Source organism: Stegastes partitus, unplaced genomic scaffold (assembly GCF_000690725.1).
Source record: "Stegastes partitus isolate 25-593 unplaced genomic scaffold, Stegastes_partitus-1.0.2 Scaffold208, whole genome shotgun sequence".
Taxonomy (NCBI): Eukaryota; Metazoa; Chordata; class Actinopteri; family Pomacentridae; genus Stegastes; species Stegastes partitus.
The window spans coordinates 242,292-264,716 of record NW_007577939.1 but is presented as its reverse complement, the minus strand read 5'-3'; the positions used below and the strand labels follow the sequence as shown (position 1 = coordinate 264,716).

At 39.5% G+C, this 22,425-nt stretch overlaps 2 protein-coding genes across 3 annotated transcripts; one reads left to right on the top strand and one right to left on the bottom strand.

Moving 5' to 3' along the window:
- Nucleotides 1–725: 725 nt before the first annotated feature.
- Nucleotides 726–5,003, top strand: ddit3 (DNA-damage-inducible transcript 3). The gene is made up of 4 exons (XM_008280735.1): nucleotides 726–837; nucleotides 2,258–2,319; nucleotides 2,795–3,003; nucleotides 3,210–5,003. Exons 3-4 carry the CDS (start codon nucleotides 2,848–2,850, stop codon nucleotides 3,984–3,986), a joined length of 933 nt encoding a protein of 310 aa, XP_008278957.1. The 5' UTR covers nucleotides 726–837; nucleotides 2,258–2,319; nucleotides 2,795–2,847; the 3' UTR covers nucleotides 3,987–5,003.
- A 119-nt stretch (nucleotides 5,004–5,122) lies between these two features.
- Nucleotides 5,123–22,192, bottom strand: mars1 (methionyl-tRNA synthetase 1). Of its 2 annotated transcripts, XM_008280731.1 has the most exons (22): nucleotides 21,964–22,192; nucleotides 20,115–20,205; nucleotides 18,550–18,628; nucleotides 18,061–18,192; nucleotides 17,538–17,613; nucleotides 17,030–17,214; nucleotides 16,482–16,591; nucleotides 16,046–16,162; nucleotides 15,450–15,653; nucleotides 13,605–13,806; nucleotides 12,758–12,832; nucleotides 12,324–12,494; nucleotides 11,675–11,770; nucleotides 10,694–10,811; nucleotides 10,285–10,498; nucleotides 8,719–8,850; nucleotides 8,265–8,369; nucleotides 7,740–7,935; nucleotides 6,992–7,063; nucleotides 6,682–6,708; nucleotides 6,272–6,403; nucleotides 5,123–5,732 (listed from the first exon to the last, which is right to left on the bottom strand). In XM_008280731.1, exons 1-22 carry the CDS (start codon nucleotides 22,064–22,066, stop codon nucleotides 5,583–5,585), a joined length of 2,787 nt encoding a protein of 928 aa, XP_008278953.1. In that variant the 5' UTR covers nucleotides 22,067–22,192; the 3' UTR covers nucleotides 5,123–5,582. The 2 variants fall into 2 exon arrangements, with proteins under 2 accessions (XP_008278953.1, XP_008278954.1); XM_008280732.1 differs by lacking the exon at nucleotides 6,682–6,708.
- Between the last annotated feature and the right edge of the window lie 233 nt (nucleotides 22,193–22,425).

The following is a 22,425-nucleotide window of genomic DNA, read 5'->3' as shown; positions in this document are numbered from 1 at the left end:
AAGGAGGTCAGGTTATTTCAATCCACCCCCCGGGCTGTCTTGGGGCTAAAGCAGGTGTTCGCAATGCCAGTGTCACCGATATAAACTTTAGACAAACACCTGTAATCAAAAGTCAGGTGAAAACGAGCGGATGGCAACACAATTAATAAACACGTCACGAGCAAGTGAGCGCTAAATGGATTGGCTAGATTTTTTTTCTTTTTTTTTTTTAAACCACGATAAAAACAATTCGCAAGAAAATCGATTCAGCTTTTGTGTTCCGGAAACAAACAATTCTTCGACATTAGATATCCATGCATATATGTATATTTTTAGATTTTTGTTAGAGCCAACACTGTTTAATAAAACATGTTCTGATTCTGCTGGTGTTATCCCCAGCTAGAAATTGGTTGCCAAGCATTGCATCATTCCTTTCATGTGACTCCCATACGCCCCAAATTCGTCCTGGCCGTCTTATGACTGCATCACAATTGCTGCTCGTACAAACTATGCAGGCTGGAGAGAACAACCACCAGATACGACGCTAGGCCCCGTCCCAGTAGTGATTCCTAGACTCTCTATTGGATGTCGCCAAGGAAAAGATCTTAGCTCCGCTCTTCTGATTGGCCTGATGGAACGTCAGTCAATCTCGCCCCGGTTAGGTTGCGTTGAAACTACCTTCCCATGCATAGTTCGGTTGGCCTCTCCCTCAATATAAACACCGCCGGGAGTTTCCGTAAAATCACATTCAGCCGTCAAGACTGAACAATGGTTAACATGAGCTATCACCAATTTTTACTAAAATATCTACATACGAATTCAAGACAGTCGAGAAGGCGAGCGAATAAAAGAAAAAGGGTAAGCGGACATTCTTGATAGTTTTGGCTGCTAGTTGGTGGTTGTTTTTCGGTTGTTTCAGGGAGTGACTAGCGGCTGCTTTTTTCAAGTGGTCCGATGTAGTGGGAAGAAAAAGAATGTGCATGTTTTTTGGCAGATATCCCAGTGCCGTTTTTAGAATAACAGCTGGCTTAATCAATCATAGTTTAGTGGTGCTTGTGTATTGTCTTCTTCGTTTGTCAAGTTGTCAAGCTCACACGGACTTCTTGCTAGGAAGTTTGGTTGTTGTGGCTGTTGACCGTGCCAAACGTCTCTACATCTGTACACATTTTTATGGATTTTGTAGTTACAACATACAGTACTTCTAATTTCAGATGTCATTTAATCTGAACATGTGGAACAGATTTTATTTAGCTCCGCAACGTTTGACAGGAATTGATGGGACTCGACATTGAACGGCTTTTTTGGAACGTTTTGGTGGTTGTTGGTTTTTTTAAGACTTTAACAATCTTATTTAGTTTAAATTGTTTTCCCTGAATGGACATATATTTATATTATTTAGTGTTTTTTTGTCAACCCACTCTTTCCTTTTCTTTTCTCTGTACGTTTTCCTTTTGTTTCGCCCATTCCTACTGCTGGACTTAACATTTCCATGACGTAATTGTCTTGGCTGAGTGGACATGTAGCCCAACTAAAACAGAAAAAAAACATATACGTTTATTATTATACAATAGTTATTTCAGAAAATAAGTTTTATTTACCAAACCAAAGTTTTAATGCCCAAATGGCCTCACTTCTGCAGTAACTTCAATATTTGACATCAAGATAACGAGGGTTTCTTTAATCTTTCTGACTTTGTACCGTCCTGTTTGTCAGTCACATCACTGCCAAAGCTACATTTGTGTAAGGATGCTGCTTTTTTTTTTTTTTTTTTTGCTTTTTGCACATTAGAGGAGAAATCCCCATTGATATGGCAGCAGAGTCCTTATGGTGCTTTTGTTTAGCTATCTCTGGTAAAGCCATCTGTAAGCAGTTAATAAAAGCAGACCTGACTGTAAGACCTGGAGAGATTGTTGCATTTCCTCGTCGTTTATAACCACTTGTTTATTGATCCCAACGTGTTTTAAGGACCGTAAAAAGCAGGGGGCGCAGTAGAGAACATTTTGGTCTTTGTTTACAATAATTATGAGGCAGGATTTAAAAAAAAAAATTTTTTTAACCTTTATTGTTCATTTTATCACTTATCGATATTTTATTGTTTCATTATTCTCCAATGCAGACATTAATGTTTCATTTCAGGCATCTTTTGTTCCCAGTTCAAGCTTCTCCTGTATTTGCACAAATCATCATTTTGATTCTGAAATCTCAGCAAATTTCAGCTGTTAGAAGAAACAGTTTTGACATTTTTAAAGACTAATGTATCAAATACTTTTTCTTTCAGAATTGTTGGGACAATCTATCTCCAACAAATCTGCAGACTTGATTAACAGAGACTTTCTAAAGGTAAATTGGCTTTCTTACATTTTACTCTGAATGCTGCATGTTTGTGAAGTCAAAGTTGTGATGTGATTTTTTTTTTAAATTTATTTTTCTAGTTTAATATTAATGTTATCTTTGAATTGAGATATCACATTTTTTTGGAAACATCTCTTTATTGACAATTATTGGTGCAGTACAGTCATTTCCTCACTTAGTGTCACTGTTATTCCACTTAACAATTAAGTGGATTACACAATACACTGTACTTTGGACTAGCTTGCTTCATCTTGAAGTGAGTGATTGCTGACTGCATTTTTCACAATTGTGAGTTTTCTATCCTTCATCTCTATCTAAACCAGCTGCAGAAAAGTGATGACTAAAATGAACAAGGTGGAGTTATTGTGACGTGTCAGTCATCTAATGTGCAGTTGTTTTGCACTCCTTCCCTTATCTTTCTTTTTCCCCCAACTCTGGTGCGTCTGGCGGCTGCCCCCCTCAGGTCCAGTGTGAACCGTGTGGCCGAGTATCTGTGCGTTGCGACTGATTGGCGAGATGACTGCCGAGTGGCTACACCTGCCCCCGCCGTACCCCCCTGGTGTGGGGCCGTTGTATGGTGCAGAGTTGGAGGCGTGGTATGAGGACCTGCAGGATATTCTGGGCTCCGACACAGGAGGGGCAAAACTGGCACGTGCCCCCACATGCACCGAGGTCAGTAGTTTGAAGAACGCAATGGCTAACACACCCATAATGAGTGTGAGTCTTTTAGTTGTTGTATGTTTAATATTTCTTTTGTTGTTTTTTCAAAACCTTTTGTGAAAAAAAAAAAGATTCACATCCTAAATGATGTGAAAATGTTTTATACTGATTTATACTATGTTTTGGCAGGTTTTAACTTTTCTATTTTGTGCTTGTAGAAGGAGCCGGAGTTCCTGGATGTTCTGGAGAGTTGTTCTCTGACATGGCTGACTGACGGAAGCCAGACATGGGGTGAGAGTGTCCAGAGGGCAACAGAGGAGATCCACAGCACCCAGCCTCTGCATCACACCTCATCGTCATCCTCTTCTTCCTCTTCCTCCTGCATGAGTCCAGCTGTTGCAGAAGAGCGGCAGGTGGAGGCTGAGAGTGGGAGAAATGGAGACAGTTCGGCAGGAGGTGGCAGTGACTTGCTGCCTCCGGAGTTCTTCGAGTTGCTGAGTGAAGGAGGAGTGGGAATGGTGGATCCAAGCGGGGCAGTGATCAGCGGTACCTATTATTACCACCACCATCAACACCACCAGGCTAATAATGTCCATCCTGCATCTCCCTCAGCCAGCGAGGAGGAACTGCCCTGTGTCCCAGATTCTCCATCTTGCTCCTCCTCAGCCTCCCAGTCACCATCTCAAAATTGTTCTTCTCCCTCTTCACCTGTCTCTTCTCCATCCGTCTACCCATCCTCCCGCCTGGGAAAACGCAAGCGGACCACCAGCGAGAGGGCCAACGGTGCCTTGTCCTCTTTCGCCTCCTCCACACAGCGTTCATCCTACTCATCTACCAAAAAGAGTCGCAAAGAAAGAGAGCAGGAGAACGAGAGAAAGGTGCAGGAGCTGACAGAGCAGAACGAGCGTTTGAAAGCGGAGATTGAAAGGCTGGGAGAGGAAGTACAGAGGACACGAAGAGCCCTGATAGAGAGATTAGTCAACACCAGGAAATGAGGGGAAAAAAGAGACAGTTTGAAGACAGGAATAAAAGATGACAGGTCCTACAGAATTGGAATAAGCAGTGGTGGGGAAAGGTGTAATGTGATGGTTATGAAATGCCTCTTAGAGAAGAATGGAAACCAAAGATAAATTTTATAAGTGAGTGGATTTTTGGAAACGACAGAGAGGTAAAGATGGCAAGAAGAAAGAAAGTGATGAAAGTCAAGACAAGAAAGGGCACCGAGAGAAAGGCCTGCAACAGCATTGCGGCAAATAAAAAGAGACACAGCATGTGTAAAGGAGAACAGACAGCTCTAAGTGCAAATCATGCAGTGATTTTGATGAATGTCATTTTAAAGAATGCCTGACAAGTTTCATCAAATAGGCTTGCACAAATAACAGTTATGAGCATTTGATGATTTGTATGTCGAACAGAAAGGAACTTAAATATGAGAGTGCATTTCATTGTCATCTGTTCCCACCATTTTGCAATAAATTGTAACTCCAATTTTAAGGGCTGCAATCTGGCTAGCAGAGATTATTTGCCCCAATTTGTGGAGAGTTTAGGAAGCTCAGGAAAAGTTTGAAAGTGCCCAGTTTAGTGTGAGTATGAGAGAATGTTTTTTTGTTTTCTTTTTGGGAAGAAAATTCATACCCTTTTATTACTTTTGTATAATCCCAGGCTTGTGTGTATGTGTATTTAGATAAAGCAAGTAGGACCCGGCTATACTTTCTAAGCTGACCTTTTCTATTATTATGGGAAATTGTGGTAGAATTATACAGGGTTGTTCTACCCTGATTTACTATTTTTATATAATGTTGTAAAATATACAATTGTACTGTAATGGCTTGTACTGTAATAGGCCAACATATCCAATGTTATTTTCTCACCGTAGTCACAAAAATTGTTAATCGTAGAGTAATATGCATGGCTTTTTATCACTGATGGCATCAAATTCATGTATTTTACCGTACCATTCATTTTATCATTCACTGTAATTCCAAATTTGCAATAAAAGAAAAAAATGTGCATTTTTTGAGTCATGTAATGTTTATTATTTTCCCTTTCTAATTACTTTTGCATGATTTTTTATTTTTTTTGTAGAAAATAGCGTACACCAGAGGTAATTACAAAAGGGTGAGGATAAACATTTTTTAGTTGAACTCAATCAGTTTATTTTATGGATCCAAAAAGGGTATTTGTAGCAATAAGCAAAAACACAATTTTCCAGAGGATATAAAAACATCTTTAGATGCGCAACACACCTTCCAACACTAATATCATATGCTGACTTTATCACAGGGAGAGTATAAAATCAGTTTCTTTTGGTGTAGGGATTTGGAAAAATCCCTCCATTCTGTAGCTGTATTCATTTGACTCTCTCTTTGTGTGTTTTCATTTCCCCGTCGGCCTATCCAGCATTTCATTAGTCCTCAGTGCCAATACCACATTGTCTTAGATCCTGTCACGGCTTTGCCTTAAGCTAATACCCTCATCTCTCTCTTAGTGTACATCTTGTTCCCATTCTCCACTATCATACCTCAAACCATTCTAGTCTTTCCTTCCTCTGACTAACCTCCATCATTTTTGCTTTCCCTTTTTTTCCTGTCTCACTTCTTCTTGCCCTTCTGAGGTGCAGGCTCAGGGCTCTTCCCTTCTGCAAGAGCCAGTTGTTTCTTAAGGTCCAACAGTTTCGCCACCTCTGCTGTGATCACGGCCTTTTCTGCCTTTTGGGCTTTGAGCGCTCGAACCTTGTCCCCCTGTGATAAACAAGATTGAAAGATTTAATAGAGTTCTTACACCTTTATTTGTTTTTGATCAAACACTTCGTGGAAATTTAATTTTGAAATGGCAAGCATTTCACTACGGCGGCAGTTACAAAGTTTGAAATTTTATGATTCCGTATTGAAAAATAAGCAAAATATTTAACGGCCGCATTTGTAGTAGAAATTATAACATACAATTTAAAGATAATTAGGTTGTACAAAAAGCAATTCTAATCAAATCATTAGAAACCTAAACATTGAAAGATAATTTTCCAAAAATAAATACTTTTAAAATAAGCCGCTACTCAGTTCGTCAGTGGGTTGTTGTGCGTGTAGTTTGCATTATGAAAAGAATGTTTTTGTTCATTACGGAAGATAGTATCTGCTTTATTATCCAGTTATAAACGGACTATTTCAGGAAAAAATCGCGCAATAAAAATCATAGAACTGAAAGCAATTTAACTTACAACGCTGTTCGAATAACAAATTACTGATTCAAAAGCGGCTTAAAAATGAAGAACCAGTGGTCTAACCTGCTCAGCCACAGCCTGTGTTAGCTGCTTGGCTTTCTCCGGGTCCACTCCGTTCACCATCGCCACCTCATCGGCGGCAGCAGTAGCTGGCACAGCAGCCGGCTGAGGGCTGGCAGTGCTCTGTGGTGTCTTCTGAAGGTGGAAACACACAGATGAAAATGTTTGAATTTCAGCCGCTTTGGTGGTTATTATTTGTCCAGATTACTCATCACTCAAAATGTCAATGGGATTTTATGAGTCACTATGTGTGAATGGACACCGAATCACATTGGACACATGGAGATGAGTAAAAATTCAATAAATGAGGATGTTTAATTCGCTGCAAGGGTTAGTGAAGGCGTGCGGTAATCAACACTGACACAGCAGCACCAGAGTGGACTGACTCTTCACAAACAAACATCACTCAATACCTTCTCTTTAGATGGTTCATCTTCGGGCTAGAGGCAAGAAGGTTTAGAGAGGGATTATTTTTATCTATATGATGGAGGCTTAATACATAATTTAAACATTTACAGTGTGTTTGCTCTGTATCGTGTTTTAAAAATCAGGCACTTCAAATTAAATCCAAATTCTTATTCATGACGACGGTCTGACAGAGACCTGTGAACAGCTATGCATTATCAATTCTTTATTTCATTATTCATAAAAGGTGAACGTATATTACTACCAGACCTGACTGAACTCATGCACAGACCATTAGGCATCATAAACATCAAATACCTGCTGTCCACCAAATCTTTTCTTCAAAGCCTCAATCTGGTCCGCCTCCAGTTTCTGGAACAATGGACTGACCTGGGAATAAAACGGGTTGGCAGAGGCAATAAAAGGTAAAAATTAAAAATATATATATGCAGGAATTTTTTAAAAAGTTTGCAATTGTCGATCCAGCCCAGGGCCAGTATAGCTGAAAGTTTCACCTGGAGGCTCTGTGCTCATCTTTGAACAAAGAGGATTATGCAAGTAAGTAAGTAGATAACTATGTATGAGAGAATTTGCAGCGAATCTATGATGATCGCCACTGTTAAATGAAACATTACACTTGTAACAAAGGGCACAATTTGTCAGAGAAGGTGTGTGCATGTAGGCTTTGTGTGACATTTAGCAGATGTCGTGTTCTAGTGGTTGTGTGGAGACCACATCCCCAGATCATGATAGCCTTGGTGTTTGAATGCAGCATTGGCAGCCTGCTGCACACACATCACCACAATTAGACCTGAAGGGACAAGTGGCCTGAGAGAAACTTGCTGTTTGCTCGAAGGCTGAACCCTCCAAACACCATCTAGGCTATTATTCTTAAGTGTGTGTATGTGTGTGTTAACAAAACTACAATATCCTCAAGAGTACTGAAATATTGACAGACTGTTGCATCCTCATTGTATCACCCAGCGTCAACATACTGGAGGTTAGACAGGTTTGTGATTCTGCAAATATGCAACCTGTGTGTGTTACATGTCTAGGTCATACTTACAGTGCCAATGCGATGGCCAGCACACAGGGAACATACAAAGGTGCCAGTGCCTTGCAACATCGTATTGACGCAAGATTGCGGGGCGTTGAGTTGATCCCTGATGGTTTGGCTGACTGCTGGCATATAAGGCATGAGCATCACTGACAGCAAGCAGGCGATATTCACAGAAACACCAGTCACGGTGCCTGCACGCTGCCTGAAGAGAACAAACAGATTAATTAGCCAGACAAATTGTGAATCTAAAAGCTTAGAATGGACAGAATTTAGATCCTAAAAACTGCTAATTCACTTGAATATACATACAAATAATTCTGTCTTCTAAGAACTGATCTTACAAATGTAATCTGCGTATGATTAAATCAACTCGACCTGCACTCAGAGATACATGATAAGTCATTTTTCAAAAGGTCAGTGTCCCGTTCCACACTTTACACATTTGAGTCACAACTAATAAACACTGATTTATATATCTCGAATGAAACTAAAGATGTACAGATTGTGTGTAGCTGGTCAAGACTATCTCACCTTTCTGTGTCTCCTCCCTTGATCTTCTTCCACGGTTCATTGACCTGAATGTATTGGTTGCCATGACGAGAGATGTTAAGGATGTGTTTAAGGGCATCGCGGATTCTGGAGAAACATTTTAAGGAAATTGAGAGTAGCATGACAACAGCAGTAGATGGATATTAATCGAAATGAGGGGCATTTTACAACCACAGCGCATGATACACTATCTACTGCAGTATAAGCACAAATAAGGTTTTACCTGATGATACAATTGCCAGTGTAACACTAGTAATGTAAACCTAGATGCAAAATGTACATGTACAGTTATTAATTTTAAATAACTGAATTAAACAAATTAAAGACCAGCAGAAAGATAAGTCTTAAAGGTCATTTTAATTAAACAGTTATAAGTAAATTGCAACATCATCCCTCTGCCATTGCTGTTGACAGGTATGTGATTATCTGGTCTTACTTGACTTTGTCCATGAGCTGGATATACTGCTGCAGCTCCCAGCCCACCAGAGCCAGGAGCCTCTTATCTTCCTGCTGAAGCTCCATCACAGGCACACAACCCTCAAAGAACTTAGCGACAAACATGCCGGCTCTGTAGGAGCAAGGGAGAGGAGGGTTTGTATGAAACGAGGGTCAGAGAAAAATGTTGGAACGGAGAGAGACGAGCAGCAAGAGAAACAAAGAGAGAGACAGAGTGAGAGCAAAGCGAGTGTAGGGCATGTTACTTGACTTGCTAATTGTTTATAAATTATAGATTTTGTTGCCATATGTAATACAGCGCTCTGCTCTGCGTACAGCATTGAGCCATTCCACAGCTCCTTGTTCGCCTCTAAATTGTAGCTGCTGTCTGGAACAAGTAATTTTTCACATGAGTTTTATGTGTACATCAGGAGGATGCTCACAGTGAGAAAGTTTTTGTCATGTCTGATGCAACACACTGTTGTATATTTTACACATCTCTAAGCCTCTGAGGAAGGACTGCCAGACCAAAATGTTTTTACAGGAACGTCAAATTTACAATGAACTGTGATTTTGATGTGTGAGCATGAACTTCACGTGACCTTAATTTGTTGAGTCTACTAATTAGTGAAACTGTCAATCTCTGAGGTTTTTTTCCATCCTGGGGAAAAATGGGACTATTCCTTCAGTTAAAATGACTGAATTAACTTAATCACTAAAGTAGTTCTTTTTGCTGGTAAATATTAAGAACTGATTTAGACATTTTGGTTTGTCTAGCTAATTATTTGTAAAACTGTCATCAAAATGCTTTGACCGAACTGCAATTCGACGGAACACTGCATCCCAGAATCATCCGTAAATCTTGAAACAAACGGGTACAAGATGGACACCCTGTCACTAACGATGTAGTGATTCAAGGATTGGATCCAGGCAAGGACACAATTTCTTTTCTGAAGCAGAATACTTTCTACCTCCAACACCTTAGGCTGGATGCAATCTACAAGATATTTTTGAACCAATTAGGCATCAGCGTCGCTGCCCGAGACCAATTTTGAAGATCAAGGTACTTTGAAAAAAAGCTGCTGAGAAAAATCTTTGATGTAGGATTTAACCCTGATCTTTTAAAAATCATTTGAGGCAATGTAATTGGGGCTAAATTACGCCATCCCAAACAAATTTAGAAAACTAGGGTGAACCTCTTGTAATAGTTAGTGCTGTAACAGACTTTTTCCAATGAGTACAACTATCCGAAAACTTCGTTGTTAATTGGACTGGATGACAGTTTTGCTGCAAATGTACTTTTTGAGTGAAACTCACATACAAAATATGAGCAAATTGAGATGAATTTCCCTACTTTCTATTTTAAGTGACTGATACGAACTAATCATAACAATTACAATGACATGAATGATGTCTCAAATTCAGGAAACAAATATAATTTGTGTTAAACAACCTAAACGGATATCGGTGAACGCTATCTTGTTAGGATAACTGGGAAAAGTAATAATATTTGTAAATCAAATGAAGTAAATAGGAATTCATTATAACATATATGACTATTACCAACCTGTTGATGAAATTGCCCAGGTTATTGAGGAGCTCAGAGTTGTTCTTTAGAGCCATGTCAGCCCAAGAGAAAGCAGAGTCCTGTCCCTCTGGACGCACATACAGAAGGTAGAACCGCCACACGTCAGCTGGGATGCCAGTGTCCTTTGCCATGTCTCCAAACACACCCACACCACGGCTCTTGGAGAATTTTGTGTCCTCGTAATTCAGATATTCTAAAGGAAGAATATACAGTACAGGTTACTGTGCAAGGCTTACCGTGGACAAAATACATCATTTTTGAGTAACACAGCATTCATGTCCATTTCAAACATGTGCTGGGAACCCCAAAGCCAGTCAGATAATCTATCAAATAAATAATTGATCAATCAATCAATCAGTGAAATCAGTCAATTGTAATAAGTGCTTACCAGTGGCAACAAGGTGGTTGACTAGAGTGTAGTTGTCCTGGGCTCCCAGTAGGGAGCAGGGGAACACCACACTGTGGAATGGCACATTGTCTTTGGCCATGAAGTTGTACAGCTCCACCTGGTGGTAGAGACACAACAACGCACTGAGAGGATGACATCATATTAGATCATCATGAGATCATCCAGTTCAAAGAGGACTTATCTGCTCTCCCCAACCCCCATCTCTCTCTCTCTGCAAATACAGGGCATCACACACTCATAACAGGGAGCTCAATCCTGGGGTTTTAGATGGTGAGCGATGAGATGATCCAGTCAGAGTGAAGAAGATAGTGATGCTTATGAGAACAAACATATATATATATATATAATGTATTTATTTATTTCTTTTTTGATGGATCAGATTGTAAGTCAGTTGAGACCATATGTAAATGAGCAAGTTAGCCATTTACCACTGGCTTCTTGTTTGACATTTGCTACTTTATGTATGGGAAGCTGTGTGAATGGTGCCCTTAAAATAACAAACTCAAGAGTATGCAGAAAATGTGAAATGGCTCCTCCTATTCAAGCCAAGTGGAGCATAGCTTTACAAACAACAAAAAGCTAGCAAATCTTGGGTAGTATGATGATGCTGAGACTTGTATTTCAGAAGGTGGGAATCTTGAAATCATGAAACCACATTAGCCTATAGTATACCGTCTTCACTATACTCCACTGTGTATACGCTGTAGCTTTGGGTATAAAACTGAAGGCTAAATTAATTCATAATCGAAGAGGTTATGTCTCTCTCTGTTTCACATCAGGGTTATATGGGGCTAGGAATTACACTCTGTTCTAATGGAGGGTGAAAAAGACCAGATGGGGCAATGAAAAAAGCAATCAGACCCATTCTGTGATGAAAAGAGGACAAAATCTGTGCCAGGCATGTTCATCAGTACTCTGTATGGCTCATAAATTCTGACAACGTGTGCTGGGGGGTGGTACCTGATGAGGATTCTTCCACCACTTTTCCCATTTGTCGGTGTAGTTGGCAGTGATGGACAGATAACCAATGGGGGCGTCAAACCACACGTAGAACACCTGCAGAGGCAGAAAGAGAGCTTTGACTGACAACAGGCATGCCTTTTTTTTCTTTGGTATAGAAATTAATAATGAATGACATGAAAAAGAACACAAATATTAGGAGGAATAAATTATCAAAACGCACAAGGACCTAGACACAAAAGTGATGGATAGTGTGGAAGAAAGTTTTAGAACTGTGTAGTAAAAGAAGTGGTCTGTGTCAAAACATGCTTAGACAAGCCAGACTTGAAAGGTCTCCCAGTGAGACTTAAGTGTGCTATTAGGTATCATTAGTCAGTACAGCATTTGTAGGCAGTTAATGAAGTGCATAGTCATTTCCGATGTTTCATTAGAAATAAATATGACCTAAGATATTAAATGTTTGCATTCATTACCTTGCTCAGCAGGCATAACTGAGCAGTTATATTATGTTTTGATAAAAAAAGGTTATCGAGTGGAATAAGCATCTGTCTTAGGGTATGCAAGCCAAACCAAAGGCAAACAAATGCTATCTAACCGCTAAATCTGCAACGTGAAAAATTGGATTCTCTTAGATATGACATTAGCAGACCTTCTCTTTAAAATCAGGGTGAGGTACTGGCGTTCCCCAAAGCAGGTCCCTGGTGATGCAGCGTGGTTTAAGTCCGTCTCTTAGCCAGGAGCGAGTGATTTGTTTGGCGTTTGCTGTCCAATCTCCTGTGCTGGTTGATTTCTCCAGCCACTGCTCCAACTGAGTTTCTAGCTGCAAAGAAAAAGAGGGAAAAGGAAAATGCTGAAAAAAAAAACACCCGGTGTCTTAACTCTAAACCACAGCTTAAGAAAGAGTAAAGCCGTTTATATAATAAAATTACCAGAGGGATAACTGCCTTCCACAAGCTGTCTTTGAATGCTACCTTAAACTTGCTAAACTGGATTACTCTGTCTCCATCCCTGTGACTAAAGAAGCAGTGTATAACTGGGTGAATGGCCAACATAGGACATTGCAGAGCAGTGTGACAATCATACCTTTGGCAGGTCCAGGAAAAGATGTTTGGAGGAGCGGATGACAGGAGTCTGCCTGCAGACCTTACACTGTGGTTCCTGGAGGAGAAAGTCGTCAACAATGATCATTACTGATTCGGGCAAAATTTACCCTGACTTTTAACCTAAATTTGTCATTTTGCTAAGAATTTATTTATCCATGGAAGCAAAAGCAACATAAAGAGTTCCAATGTACCAACAATACTACATTAGGCAAATAGTAGGTTATTATCGCAGCCTCCTTAATTAATGAGAAAGTCTTTTTAGATTCCTAGTTCTGCACCCAAGTGAAACATACATTTTTACAAAAGAGGTACAGATGTCTCCAGCAGCAGCCTGAGTAGACAGAAATGTGCTGCTGCTTCAGTAAGTGATACATCTTGAATATATCCCATCATAGACTGCATTTCACAAGTAAAAGCAGATTATTTCTTCCTTTATATATATTTTACAGGGAACAATAAAAATGATAATAATAAATAAAAATTTTAACATTTCTGCAAGTTAGATCTTTTAAGACATTTTGTACCACAGAGATTGCACTTTATTACCTGTTTAACAAAAGATTTAATCACCACCAATTTCCCTTTTTTAAAGGGAGGTTTATGGGTGTCTGACAGATGCGACCACATACATTTCAGAAAAAAAAATATACATCTGACATTACAGCCGATACATAACTTTTCAAGAGCTGAAGATACTCTGTGATATTCCAGTTTCTACCACCATCATTTTCTTTACAGTAATCAACAGCTCTAGAAGTGGATGAGGACGAGCCTCCCCTTTACCCTTTCGATCACTTCAGATATACAGCCTGCTCCTCCAAACTCACCCTGAGCTCCACAGCATTGATGAGCCGCCCACACTTGTCACACTGATCACCACGAGCTTCTGGGTATTTGCAGTGAGGACAGATGCCTTCTACGAAGCGGTCAGCCAGGAAACGCTGACAATTTTCACAGCGTAGTTGCTCAACTGTGTCTTCTACAAGGAAACCATTCTTGTGGAGTCGCCAGAAAATATTCTGAGCTATCCTGAAAACAATAACAGAGTAAAAATGTGGCTGAAAGGTTCATTGGGAATTGTGCCTGTGATGCAAGAGAAAGACTTGACAGTTGTCCTATGTGAGGACTCACTCGCCATTTAAACTTGATGACAGTTTTGTTTTCTAACTTAGATTGGTACCGCTTTACTATGTTGAAAATGGTGTACATTTTTGGAGCCAATATAGCAAATAGAAAATACAGCAGTATACTTTTAAAAAAAAAAGAAGTTTAAGGGAAGAGAGTTTGCGTTATTGATTTAGTAAGAAAAATGTGAATTTTAAAGGGTATGAAAAAACAAAACTGATGGTGATCTTTGGTTCTGGGCTGGTAAATCTAAAATCAAAGACCTAACCTCCAAAGTACTTCTCATAAATCAGGTCAAAAGTCTTTAATCTGTAGGCTGTTTTCATTTGTCAAAGAACATGGTGCTGGTGCATGGTGTTTGATGCCTTTTATGTTGTACAATATCAAAGCAAAGGCCTGAAAACAAGAGTTTTTATCTTTGTAATCCTTTCCAGCGTACAAGAACTAAGATTTAGATCTAATCTTTAATGAAAAAACTGCTTTACTTTTGTATCCCATTTCCCATTTTAAGTAGGTAAACTCAGCAACACCATTTCCACACACACACTGCCAAAGAAGTCAAACCCTCTCCATTGCTTTCTTTGCTTGAATAATTGCTTAGAGGAACAATCTATAATACTGCAACAACAAATTGACATTTTACAAAGAATGTCCAATTTATTTTTCCCTGACTTACTCTGCCAATACCTTCTGATTTGCCAGATTTTATTTTAGTAGTTTAGATTTGAAAAGTGATACTGCTTCTTAAATAAATACATTTTATTTATTTTATTCCTTTACTATTAAGTGCAGTCTCATTTAACAGACTTTCACACTTTGGTTTAGATGACATGTGTTGTACCAATGTTTTATTGGTATTGTATTTACAGACACTATATACTGCTTAATCCTCACTAGGGTTGCCAGTCTATCTACCTATGGACAATTTAGAATCACCAATTAACCTCAACATGTTTTTGGACCTTGTGGGAGGAAGCTGGAGAACCCAGAGAGAACCCACGCTGCACAGGGAGAACCTGCAAACTCCACGCAGAAAGAACTGGCGACCTTCTTGTTGCGAGGCAACAGTGCTACCAACTGCACCACCTTGCAGCCCCTATTTACAGACATGTCAAAGCTTAACTACAAAGTTAAAATGAATATTTTTAAACAGGATTTTTTTTTTATTTGGTAAACTGCTGGAAAGCAAACAGTAGTAACCTATGTCCAACGATCCCACTTCATAATCTCTGAGATTATATACAGTAGAATTTATAGTTGAGTGGGCTGGATGTCCACATTAGCACGTACGACACGATTATGCTAATCCTATGTTATGTAATTTTATAGTAAGTACAAAGTAATCATATGAAAACATGTTAGTCCTTTCCTTCCACATCAGAGTCACATCCAAAAAATATCAGGGCCAGTGTCTTGAAGCCAGGGACTTCTCTATTTAAAGAAACCTTTGCTTGTTGAAAAAAGAAAAAAAAAAAACCTAGTCTTTAATTGCTAAAATAAGATTCAAATTTTGTCATCGGTGGCCATGAACAGGCCAACTCACTTACTCTGTCTGCTTCTCCGTGGTGGTTCTACCAAAAAAGTCAAAGTCAATTTGGAACCATTTGTAGATGCTGGAGTGAACAGCGTGGTACTTGTCACAGATCAGTTGCGGTGTCAGGCCCTCCTCTCTGGCCTTGTTCTCTGTGGCTGTGCCATACTCATCTGTGCCACACACAAACAACAGGTTCCAGTCTCGCAGGCGGCCATACCTAAGAGAAGTAGATAGACAGAAGGATTAAGTGGTGCAGGAGTTAAGAAAAAGACAACTGATGTAGATGAACTGAGAAAGAAATGAAAAAATATAGAGAGCAGAAAAAAGATGGAAGATAAAGTGGATAAGGAGAGAATGGATAACCTCTTGGTGAGGTAGATTATAATGGACAGCTGTCATTGTAATATTCATAGCACTGTTAAATATATTACAAGTATCCATATGCCTATATATTACATATGTACATGATTTCTATGCTTTTAGGTATTGAATATAAAGATGTGTGTGTGTGATTCCTGCTAGACATATGTTGATAATCATCTTCTTTTTTTTTTTTTTTAACCAAATGTGCACTGTACTCAGAAAAGACAGAGAAGATTCAATTTCTACCTGGAGAAGACATCAGCACTGAGGACACAGCCAATGATGTTACCCAGGTGGGGGACATTGTTGACATAAGGCAAAGCACTGGTCACCAGGATGTTTCTTTTGCCTTCCTGTGGCAAACTGAATTACAGAGAAAGAAAGCAAAAACAGAACTGAACTGAAATCAGCCTTAACATTATGCATCTCATGTCTCAACTCACTATAATGTTAGATGATGACTGCACAAAGTAAATTTTGAAAAGGTGAGGAAAATCACGTTGATTTATGCAGGGGTGTTGTTCAGACTTTATAAGAAGATTTCTGGGTAACATGTTAGTGAACATGGTTCTTATAACATCCTAAAGTATAGTACGCAGTACGCATTTCCTTCCTGCAAGTCACTCTGAACACAAGGATCTGCTTATTGTCTAGACTGGAAAAAAGGCCCTTTATTACTTACATAGGGTGTTGTCTGTCTGTCACCACAGGGCTGGTGCTCAGACCCTTACTCCAGGTGAGAGCAGCTGCTTCCATTTCCTCTTCTGAAAAATCACGCTCGCCTTCCTCACCCTAAACAAACACAAAGATATAGAGAACCTTTAACAGGGTTTTATACAAGCTTGTAAGGTTAGTAATCTCCACAAGAGAGTAGAGAAGATAAAGAAGTAGTGATGTAACTTACAACCTATATGTTCTACATCCTAGCACATTTGTTAATTTAGCTTTCACTAAGCCAGGTTAAGTATCACTGGGAAACTGTATCTGCATGACATGAGAGCACTACTCAATTTAAGCGAGCTGAATTCAAGTCGTGATCTGCTTTGGCTATTTTAGCGCATCAACACCTTGAAAAAAGACAAAGAAAATAAACCTTCCTAGAAACCTCACATGTACATCTTTCCTGAGGCATATGCACAAATCATGTTAGGCTGTGAAGCTCCTTCCAATCGATATTGTTCTGTAAGAATGCTTCAAGTCTAATAGTTATGCTGATAATCTAGCAGATACCTCAGCAGGGTTGCTGTTGCACGGCTGTGTGTCTCTGCACTGGTTGCTCTGAGGGGCAGGCTGCCTCTGCATGTAACTCTTCATGCCCTGCAGGCCTTTTCCCTGCAGCACTTTCTGAGCAGCAGACAGGCAACTATGTATAGAAGCCACACGGTCGAACCAACTATTCACAGATTTGTGTTCACCTGTAAAAGAGACGGAGAATTAGAGACGGAGAAAGAGTAGAGACAAGACGGGGTGAAAAGGAGAAAAATAAGGTAAAAGGTCACAGAAAGGATCACGTGTGTGTGTGTATATATATAAAATAAGGGAATGAGAGATGGGAAATGAAAAAATTTTAAAGGCAGAAAAGAGATAAGACGCCAAGTAAAGTAAAGCAACAGAAAAAGAAAATAAACAAACCTAGAGGGGAAGTCAAGGTTAGTTCATAGATAAACAATTTAAGCAACGCTAATATGTTTTTTTTTTTTTATTATTATTATTATTATTATTATTAATTAGTACTCACCCAATGCTAGTGAAGAGTCAGATAAAACAGGGTACAGTGCGGCCCACAAAACAAGATCAGCGAGTGAAACAGTATCCTGAAACACAACACAGTTTAACATATTTTTAAGCAGTTACTCTAAAGTATTCATAAATTCCCATGTCTGAAAAACCCTGAACAATGCAGAGGAGTTGACCTATCTGAGGCTCTTTAACTTTTATGTGAAGCACAATTGTGAGGACTATTTGCAACATAACTGGAAGTATATGTACAGCTGTGACTATCTCACTGTGTGTGTTTACCACTGTTTTTCCTTTAGTTTTATACAGACCCATGGTACGAAAGGAGCTACATGTGGCACAGCACTGGTGCTCAGTTAAGGTCAACTAAACCTCAAAAGAGACATCATGAACTTCTTATATTATATTGATCAAAAAGGCCTTGTTTGAGTGAGTATTTTTGTCTTTATCTTCTCATTGTATTGACATTATATTTGGCAACTAAACACTAACAAATAAAACAGCTGAATATGTTGATACTGTACCCCATTTAAATATGGCTTGCCCCCCTTGGTCAAGCTTTGGTCCAAGAACTTCAGGGGACCCTGGAGGACCTTGGACACCTCTGATCCTTTTCCCTGCAGCACTGCCATGTGAAGAGCCTGTAGCAGTGCAGGCTGCGCAAGTAAGATAAAACAGAGGTTAATTAGAATTGATCGAATGACATCAGATCAAGTAGTAAGTCAAAGTACTGTGACTGAGTTCAACAGTAAATTTACTTAAATCCTACACAGACAAGAGAGACACATTTCTTACCACTAGTTTCTGTACCTTGTTCTTTTTAGAGTAGACGTTTTAATCATTTAGGTGCATGGATTTATGTCCATGTAGTTAAAAGAAGCCCGGCAAGATGATCATGTACCAGAGAATTTATAAAAGCATTAACTTGAAATTACGTTTCGCATGTTGATCTAGTGTTTCGTAAAACAGATTACCAGCAAACTGAGGGGTTGATTTTGTTATGTAGAGCTTACCTGAAGATCTGTGGCCTCCCATTCAAGCCACTGGTTGCAAAGCTCACTGGATTCTTGTCCACTTACTTCAAATAGATATCTAAGGTGTTAAAAATGTGAATGAAAACAGAAGGAAATCCTGTCAAACAGTTTCAGCTTACTCATAAAAAGCACACAACGTAAACATAAACATAAAATATCTGCAACATGTATGTACTATTCCTAAGAGTTGGATACAGTGCATCTCCAAATTTTGCTGCAGTGTGAAACAATTTCAAATCTTAGCAATTCAATTTTATTGATGTTTTTACACTATTTTTGTGGTTGGCCTTAGTTTACGGTATATTCACAGCATAATCAAACAAATATACAGTTGAAACCAGAAGTTTACATACACTGTATAAAAAGACATAACCGTTTTTTCCCCCACAGTGAAACGAGTCCTATGCTGACATGGGCTGAAAGGCTACTCAGAGAGGAAGAAGCCATTACTCCAAAAACAACAAAAAACAGCCACATTACAGTTTGAAAATGCATACAGGGAAAAAGACCTTAACTTTTGGAGACATGTCCTGTGGTCTGATGAAACTAAAATGGAACTGTTTGGCCATAATGATCATTGTTATATTTGGAGGAAAAAGGGAGAAGCTTGCAAGCCTGAGAACCCATCCCAGCTGTGAAGCACGGGGGTGGCAGCATCATGCTGTGGGGGTGTTTTGCTGGAGCCTATCCCAGCCGACTTAGGGTGAAGGCAGGGGACACCCTGGACAGGTCGCCAGTCTATCACAGGGCCACACTTAGAGACAGACAACCAAGCACACTCACATTCACACCTACGGACAATTTAGAATCACCAATTAACCTCAACATGTTTTTGGACTGTGTGGGAGGAAGCCGGAGAACCTGGAGAGAACCCACGCTGCACGGGGAGAACATGCAAACTCCACGCAGAAAGATCCCGGTGCCCCCACCGGGACGCAAACTGGCAACCTTCTTGCTGCGAGGCAACAGTGCTACCAACTGCACCACCCTGCAGCCCCCAAATGTAAATAATTTTAGAAATTCTAACCTACCTAAAACATGAAAAGTTTAGTCTGATTTTATGTCAGACAGTGAGAAAAAAAAGGTTCTATGTCTTTTTATGCAGTGTATGTAAACTTCTGGTTTCAACTGTATTACTGGATCTATCCGATTCATGCATATGTCATTGCAGTTTTAAAAAGATTAATGAATGTGTCCCCTCCAAATTGCAAAAACTCTATTTATATTTAGCTAGGCACACAGTTTTGCTTGCATTTGCAAAAAAATTGAAATACTGATCTCAGAGATTTCTCCTTTAAGCCCAATAACATATTAAGGAAGTTTGTTTAGTTGGGCTCATAGCAACAAAACCTAAGACACCAATTCTAAAGCTATCTTGGTACCAACTAAGGTCAGATAAAATATTTGCTGTTGCTGAACTGACTCTTAAGATTATATACATCTCAAAAAGTAGAGGCATTGATTACAAGCTACAACATTCATGTCAAGTTATCGCTGTCGTCAAGAAACAGGGAAGCAGGAAGGACTATCTATGATCTACTGACCGGCAGATGGCATTGGAGCTGAAAAGGTGTAGTCCACTGGGCAGAAGGAGGGCTGGCAAAACTGGACGGCTAAGAAACGGCACCACTTTCTCTGAAAATAAATAAATAAATAAAAATTCCAAATAAATTTCCACATCAGACGAGCAGAGCACATTTCGGGACAAGTTTAACTGGATTCTGTTGCTTATTAATTCTAGTTTGATGACGACTCAAGTTTTTTTTTTTCATACAGCATGCTTTATTTCATTACTTTTACCTTATTAAATTTGTAACATTTTAGGGTTTGCATAAAACAATGCATAAATGACAAAAAATAAAGCTTTGTCATGTCAGTTCTATCAACACATTTTTACTTTGTTCAAGAGATTTTTCAGCAAAGAAACTTGCATGAGTCATGCACTTCAGCGATACAGTTCACTACTTATCCCTCATCCAGTTTAAATGTGTGCATTTCTGAGTACAGGTCATTCATTTATGCACAGTGGCTGCATCCCAGGTGGTCCTGGTTATTTATTTCTGTGATCCAGCTCCCAAGAAAGGACTAGCACACATCTGGGATCAGACCACCAGTATGAAGCTGGGATATATTACCATTGCATTAGAATCTAATTCCTTTCCACAGTAACACAGAAGATGACAGAAGATCATCTGGATAATAGATAACCTCAGAGAGTAATAAGTAAGCAATCCTTTAGTACAGGGTGAACTAGATGCAAAACAAAACACACTGCATTAAATGCATTGCTGAATGTTGCAGAGGCAGACTTCTAGCATTAAACTGGCTCTCTTTTGAAAACATTGTCAGAAATGAGTCAGAATTGCAAATGCCAAATTAGTCATTTGACATTAGTCATTAGTCCTTAATCTTTTCCAGGAGGGAGGAGTGATTTCATTGAAATCAATATCAAGATAATCAAAAACCTTTTCAGTCTGGTTAAATTCACAAAGTCAACTTTAATGTTGGACTCTCGCTGCAATTTAGACAGGCTCCTGGGTACCTTGTAAAGTTTTCTTCTGGGTTCAGCCTGACCTGGCTGGCAGGAATAGCAGAGTCTATTTGGCATGCCAGATTAGATGTTTACCTGAGATTGTTGGCAGGTTCCAGTCCATCTGATTACTTAGACAAAATAGTTCTAATTTCCCACACAACAGACATGCTGATTATACACAATGATGTTTGAAAATATGGTGGAATGAGTAAAGTCACTGCATAAAAGTTGTCATATGTGGCTTCACTATTTAACGCTCCACTTGTAATTACACAGCTGTGTTTAGCTGTAATGTTTTTCAGACAAATAAAGATAAATAACGATTATTTAGTAGCAAAACTAGACTGGTTTTCATCTGTGTAAAAAAAACAAAACAAAAAAACAAAAAACTGTCTAAAAGCACAAAGAATACTATCTAGAATAAAGTCACGTTGCTCAAATCAAGGTATTGGATTAAATATAACCACCAGTTTAAAACATTCAACCAGACTAACACTGTGGTCAATTGTACCTGTAGCTATGTACTTCTAATCAAAGACAACGTGAAGCTGCACAAACAATAACAAAGCAAGACAGACAAAGCAATGGCGTACAGTAAGAGTATTTTCTAGCTGCTTCTCAGATACAGATACGGTTCACTACATGCATTGTGCCTGACACTGACAGGCAGATATGTCTTGCTGAAAGCTAGTTGTGCAGCTAGCTTAGTATTACACAATAACAACCGTCTGTTAAAGCACACATTTATCCTAAACGTGACAAGACGACATGTTACCGTAAGCAGTACCAAATCAAATTTGTCAGAAGTCGTAATTACAGTTAAGTCACAGGGTTAAGTTAAGCTAACCATGCTTCCTTACCTTCGTGGTTGACATACTGGACGCTACACTGAACTCCTGTCACTTCTAAGGCAGCTAACACCTTCAGGCAATGCGGGTTGCCTTCGCTTACGAACAGCTTCATGGTGCCGTTGGTACCTACTCCGCTGTAAGACTGACGATTTGCCTTAATGGTGGCGATTTTCTAAACTTTGAAGCGAGACAAGTAGCTGACAACTTTGCCGGCGAGTGCCGTTCACGCTGATGCAAGCACTGTTGACTCTATTAAAAATGGCGGACGTGTAGTTTTGCGAGGGCTCCGTGTCGGTAAGAGAAACTGTAGCTGGTCGCTTAGGAGACTACACATCCCATACACCTTTTCGAAAAGCAGCTCATTGACACACATCCAGTCTGCTTGTTGTAGTTTCTAATACAGCACCGCCGGGCGGGAGTGGTGTCGTGTGTCGCGCATTTTTTACCGGGCGACGTCGGGATATTAAACGA

What these genes read in the sequence shown, in the direction of transcription:
- ddit3 (XM_008280735.1), top strand. Translation starts at nt 2,848, where the DNA reads ATGACTGCCGAGTGGCTACACCTGCCCCCGCCGTACCCCCCTGGTGTG. An exon ending in GTGCCCCCACATGCACCGAG is followed by an intron (nt 3,004 to 3,209) that starts GTCAGTAGTTTG and finishes TTGTGCTTGTAG; the next exon opens with AAGGAGCCGGAGTTCCTGGA.
- mars1 (XM_008280731.1), bottom strand. Translation starts at nt 22,066, where the DNA reads ATGAAGCTGTTCGTAAGCGAAGGCAACCCGCATTGCCTGAAGGTGTTA. An exon ending in GGGAGGCCACAGATCTTCAG is followed by an intron (nt 18,193 to 18,549) that starts GTAAGCTCTACA and finishes TTACTTGCGCAG; the next exon opens with CCTGCACTGCTACAGGCTCT. An exon ending in AAAGATTTGGTGGACAGCAG is followed by an intron (nt 6,709 to 6,991) that starts GTATTTGATGTT and finishes TCTTGCCTCTAG; the next exon opens with CCCGAAGATGAACCATCTAA.